The sequence below is a fragment of the Hippopotamus amphibius genome, chromosome 2 (genome assembly GCF_030028045.1).
Source record: "Hippopotamus amphibius kiboko isolate mHipAmp2 chromosome 2, mHipAmp2.hap2, whole genome shotgun sequence".
Lineage (NCBI taxonomy): Eukaryota > Metazoa > Chordata > Mammalia > Artiodactyla > Hippopotamidae > Hippopotamus > Hippopotamus amphibius.
Genome location: NC_080187.1, coordinates 230,183,218 through 230,189,217, shown reverse-complemented (window position 1 = coordinate 230,189,217; position 6,000 = coordinate 230,183,218). Strand labels below are relative to the sequence as shown.

Sequence of the window (6,000 nt, the reverse complement as noted above, 5' to 3'; positions counted from 1 at the left end):
TCAGCTAGAAAATAGGAGTATAATACCTATTCGAGGCCTACCATATCCTAGAGTTACATCAATATGTGATGGCTTTTTCAGAAAAAACAAAAGCAGAAACAAACAAAAAAAGACTTACAAAAAATAAATCGAAATATTTTAACTTGTAATGTGTAAGACGTTGGAAAGCTTTAAGGTTTCACCTTGAAATTTTATCCTTGAAAAAACAAACAAACTGATAGACCAGTCCCACGGCTGGGATGAGCGGACCTGGCTCTCTCACTGCCCAGCTCCCCGTCCCAGCTCACGGCGCCTCACCTCTCCTGGGCCTGTCTCCTTCCATAAAATAAAGAGGCATCTCCCCTTCTGCCCACGCAGCAGCCGCTCGCCACATCTGACTATGAAATGCGGCTAGCGGGTATAAAATACACATCCTATTTCAAAGATAAAAATAAAAAATGTAAAGTGTTTCACGAATCATCTACTACGGCGTATATTTTGAAATATTTTGCACATAATGGTTTCCACAAAACCTATGATTAAAATGAACTCCCCCTGCTTCTTTTCGTGGTTTCTGACGGGACCACGAGAAAACCTAGATTATCCGTGCAGCCCTGGTCCGGGGGATGGGCTGGAAGACACGCAGCGCGCGGTGTCCCCTCCTCGCGCGGAGACGCGGAGCGGCCGGCCGGGAGCGCGCGGGCTGGGGCGCGGCCCTGCCGGGACCCCCGGACCGCGGGCGGGGAGGGCAGCGGGCGCGGTGCGGGCAGCGGGCGCGGCCCAGGCCCAGGCCCGGGGGCGCGGGGCGCGGGGCGCGGGGCGGGGCCGGGCCGGGAAGCGCGGCGGGGCGTCCGCCGCGCGCTCGGGCGGGAAGCGAGCCTCGGGCCCCGGGCGGCGGGCGCGGGCGGCGGGGCACGTCCGCAGGCCGCGCGGCGCGGGGGCGGCTCCGCGGGGGCGGGCGGCCCGGGGGGCGGGGCGGGGGGCGGGGCGCGGCGCGGGCTTCATCTGCGGACGCGCGGCCTGCGGCCGGACGCGGGCACTCCGGGGCGCGGCGCGCAGCGGCCGGGGCGGCATGGGCCACGGCCGGGGCCTCCTGATCGCGCTCCTGGGCGCCGCGGCGCTGCTGGGCTCGGGCCACGGCGGGCAGCAGCCCCCGGAGACGGCGGCGCAGCGGTGCTTCTGCCAGGTGAGGGGCTCCGGCCGGGCGAGGGGCTCCTGCCGGGGGGGGTTCCTGCCGGGGGGGGGTCTTCTGCCGGGGGAGGGACTCCTGCCGGGGGAGGGGCTCCTGCCAGGCGAGGGGCTCCTGCCGGGGGGGGCGGGGGCTCCTGCCAGGGGAGGGCCGTGCGCGGCCGCGGGGCGCCTCGCGGGACCCCAGCCTCCCGTGCGCTCCGGCCCGCGCGCCGGGGCAGGTGGGGCGCCGGCCGTGCGTCCGCGCGTCTCCGCGCTCCCCGAAGGAGCCCCCGGGCCGGGGCCGAGCGCCTGCCGCCCGCCCGCGTCGGTGTGGACCGGCCCCCCCACCCCGCCCGCCTGGACCCACGTCCCCGCGCGCCTGCGGTCAGGCGTGGGGCGAGGGCGGTGGGCGCCCCGCCGTCTCTTTCCGCCTGGTTGGTGTGCGCATCTTCGGCCGCGGTGCCCGGGGCTGGGGGTGCGCGGGCGCGCGGGCACACACGCTCCGTAGGTGTGATTTCCGCGGAAGCTGGGTCTTCCTGACGTCTCGCTGGACTCGGAACAGGGCGGGCTGTGCGCGCGCTGGGTGTCTTCTCCAGCCTTCGTGGCCAGGACAGGCTTTTGCAGGGCGGCTGCCCTCAGATCTCCTTGTCAGGCAGGAGAATGGCTTCGTGGGGCTCTTCTGTGTCCGAGCCCAACTGCTCGGTGTCCTTGGGGCCGCCGTGGCCCTGTGACTCCTCGCCCTCTGTGTCCTTTTTTCCTGAATGTTGTGGGACTCTTTTACCGTGACAGCCGCAGTGCTGGTCTGAGTTGGGAGAACAGCCCTCGCTGCACACGTTTAATTACAAGCTGATGGTGGTCATTTCCTTTTGTTTGTAAGAGATGTGGATTCCGTGAGCAAAAAAGTCAAAGAAACTTAAAGGGTTTTGGTACCCACAGTATCTGATATTTAAATATCATTATTCTTAAAATCACCTTTTGGTTGTCTTCTGTTGATAAAAATTACATTTAATACAAAATTGAGGGTTGGATATCCAAATTGTTCCTTTTAAGTAGATTTTACTATTCACTTATCAGAAATAACATTTTATGTGTGTAGGAGCGGTAGTACAGGGGAAAGAAGCATTTTAAATGTGACAAGAAGAGGTGTCCTCTCCCACTGCTTTAAATTCTTGGATTTTATTTTTTGCTGAGTGATTTGGAAGTTGGGGTGAGTGATAGCTGGGAAGGTGTAAGAGAAGTTGAAAGAAAATTGCAGCTTTACAGCTAAGAGATTGAAAAGCTCCTTTGCCTTCAGTGATTGCAAACAGTACACAATCAGCTGCTTAAAAGGAAAAAGGGTAATTCTTCTGATTACAAATATAATGTATCACAAAGTTCAAACCTTTAAAAACAAGCAAATTAGAAATAAGTGGACTTAAAAGTAAGGTATTCAGTGCAGAAAGATATCCGGTGTAACATTTTCAACTACCATTCTAGAGATTTGGATAATGGAGTAAAAGCACATGTTGAACTTTTAAACGTTCACTCCCCTCCCCCCATAACCTTTTTTAGATATCTGATTAAAATTGGGGAGCTTTTAGTTTTCTATATTTTACTTTTTCTTCTGATTAATGTTAGGCTTTTTTCCCCTTTCACAATATGTTCAAGATTAAAATACTTTCCTGACACAAAAATCTGTTAGACCTCTTTCTTTTCACTTTAGAATGAGTGACTGTTTTTCTTTCCAGAGCCAAATTAAAAAATAATAAAATGAGTAAAAAAACAATTTTAAGGGAAATTTATTTATTTAAAATTTATTTATTCGTTCATTGGCTGTTTTGGATCTTTGTTGTGTGTGGACTTTTTCTAGTTGGGGCTACTCTTTATTGTAGTGTGTGGGCTTCTCATTGCAGGCATGGGCTCCAGGTGCACAGGCTTCAGTAGTTGTAGCACATGGGCTCAATAGTTGTGGCGCACGGGCAAGTTGCTCAGTGGCACACGGGCAAGTTGCTCAGTGGCACATGGGATCTTTGTGGGGCAGGGATCAAACCCATGTCCCCTGCATTGGCAGGCGGATTCTTAACCACTGCGCCACCAGGGACGTCCCTTAAGGGAGATTTAAAATGGTTTACTTAAACTTAAAAACAGAGACCATCAATTCCAATTAAATAAAACAAGTATGCTTCAGTTCTATTATGTGCAATAATGGAAGGGATGGGGAAGAGGGAAGGAGAGGAGGGAGGAGATGGTGATGAATAGACATGAAGAGGAAAATGGAGACAAATATACTGACATGCACACCACAACAGGGGGAGAGAGAAAAGAAAGATATGGAGAAAGAAAACAAAAGGGAAGGTGCACATTATTAATTCAATGAACATTTATAAACACCCTGTACATTGATCTGAGACTTTGGAATACAGAAGTAACTATGGCGTAATCCCTGCCCTGAAGAGCTTACAGTTTGGTAACTCATGTTCTCTGGGGCTTGGGGAGAGGCGGGGATCTTAGGTGTCTTAAGAAAAAAAGAGTTAATATATATTGCTAGAAGCTAAATTAAGAACTAAATTTTCACCTAAGGTTTGGAAATACAAGTTCAGATCTTCTCTGGTTCCATTTGCTGTTTCCAATTGGCCGCAGAGTCCTGCTGCTTCATTTTTTGTTGTTGATAGTCACACCCCTTTCTTCCTTCCTGTTCCTGTGCTCTTACCGCTTCTGCCTTGAGCTGCACACCATCACCTCCTCACTGTCGTGTGGGTGCCCGGCGTGTCGGTTACGTGGGCGTTCTGATTGGAGCAAGAGCAGCCAGTAGGTTGTCACTCGACCTTTGAAAGTCACTGAAGTAAAATGTACAAAGCTCTACAGGTAATCAGACTCAATTCAACAAGCATTTATTGAGGCCTACTGTGAACAAGTTTGGTTTTTTTTTTTTTTCATGTCAAACACGGAAGGCTATATATTTGTAAGTGTATATTTATATATATACATACAAACACATATGTTTATTCATATGGATGTGCTGGCTCTACGTTGCCGCGCGCGGGATCTTTTTTAGCTGCAGCACGTGGGATCTTCAGTTGTGACACATGGGATCTAGTTCCCCAATCAGGGCTCAAACCCAGGCCCCCTGCATTGGCAGCGTGGAGTGTTACCCACTGGCAAATCCCAGCAAGGAAGACTGAAGCCATCCCAGGAAACATCCTTCAGAAAATACTTTTGTTCATATTCCTGGTGTTAGGACTTCATGAAGCTCAGGTTCTTGATGTCTCATTTCAGTTAGAATTCAGTGGGAGAAAAGTGATAGGTGAGAAGTGGATTTATGGAGAGAGACACACTCTGCAGAGTGTGGGCCATCTCGGAAGGTGAGGAGGGCATGTGAACAAGTTCTGAGAGATCAAAAACTAAATTGAAATATTACAGTTTTATCCCAGTTCTTGACACTCCAGTGTATGGAAACAGGTAAATAATTGGTGCTCAGCAAGGATGAGGGAAATTATAATACAAGATGTATACACTGCACGAGCGGGAGTGTGTTCTTAATTAAAGACGGGTTGACAGCTCCCAATGAATCTTTAAACTCAGTCAGTTACTGCATAGGCCTGTTAGTTGACATCACATCCTATTAAAACCATTTTCACTCTGTGTTAAGTTCTTTTGAGAGCTGTGCTTCAGTCTAATTGCTCAAAATAAGTGATGAGTTGTCTGGAACTTATAACTCTTCCTTACATACATTTCAACCTCCCACTCCCCCCATCCTTGTATCATTCTGTTAAAAAAATGTTAAAAAAATTTTTTTTACACAGAAAGTTGGTTTTTTTCCCCTGTTTGTATACAAGTTTGTGAAGTCTGACACATGTAGAGTTTTGTGTAAAAACCCCATAAATCAGGACTCACCCTTTCTTTAAATCAAAATGGCATTGAGGTAGGTACGGACTTGAAATAAATGAAGATTTTTCAGAGTTTATTTCTTCTGGACAATTATTTCCATGTTATGTACCTTTAGATAGAATGAATGTAGTCCCAATTCATGGAATCCTAGGATGCGTTTTAAAGAAATCACCTCAGAAGAGATACTGAAGACCCGATACGAGGCAGTATGGACATTTTTTTCAGTTAATTTAATTAGAAATGAGTTTGTGAACTTCTATACTCTGAATGTTTTCTCTCTCTTAATGTAGCTAATGCTGGTAACACTGAGATCCACTCATTTGAATGAAGTGAGTCTCCGTCAGGCTAATGAAAGGAGAGTCGTTCAGATAATCCACGATAGTTACTTCAGAAGTGGATTATTTTGGCTTTGGAGTGCTTTGTCAATAGACTCTGCGTACGTGTACTTTAGCAGACTTCCCCGTCTGGGTGTCGTGTTTAGGTCAATTTAAAAAAAGTTTTTGTTAGTCAGAGTAGCTGGGCCGTGGAGGAGACACTTGATAATATGTTAAGTGGTGGGTGGAAATAAGCCCAGGATTCAAACTTAGTCAGAGGCATGTTTGAAACAGGTTATAGTGGAGAGATGTGCACTGACTCTGAGTCCTTCCTACGTTACAGACTTTTCTGGACAAAGCATGTGGACCAAAGTATGTTTCACATTGGCTGCCATAGTTTGGGTCAGTTAGCAACAATTTAAAGTTCTAGGGCTTCCCTGGTGGCGCAGTGGTTAAGAATCCACCTGCCAATGCAGGGGACACAGGTTCAATCCCTGGTCTGGGAAGATCCCACATGCCGCGGAGCAGCTAAGCCTATGCACCACAACTATTGAGCCCGCGCTCTAGAGCCTGAGAGCCACAACTGTTGAGCCCATGTGCCACAACTACTGAAGCCCAGGTGCCTGGAGCCTGTGCTCCACAACAAGAGAAGCCACCCCATGAGAAGTCC

General features: G+C 49.4%; 1 protein-coding gene across 3 annotated transcripts in view; it reads left to right on the top strand.

Moving 5' to 3' along the window:
* The first annotated feature begins 968 nt into the window (after positions 1-968).
* The window catches only part of ERO1A (endoplasmic reticulum oxidoreductase 1 alpha), a 50,092-nt gene continuing 45,060 nt past the window's right edge, over positions 969-6,000 (top strand). For all 3 annotated transcript variants that reach the window (XM_057723923.1, XM_057723922.1, XM_057723921.1), the window contains exon 1: positions 969-1,165. In XM_057723923.1, coding sequence (XP_057579906.1) covers positions 1,052-1,165 — 114 coding nt within the window. In that variant the 5' untranslated portion in view covers positions 969-1,051. The remainder of the gene's footprint in view (positions 1,166-6,000) is intronic.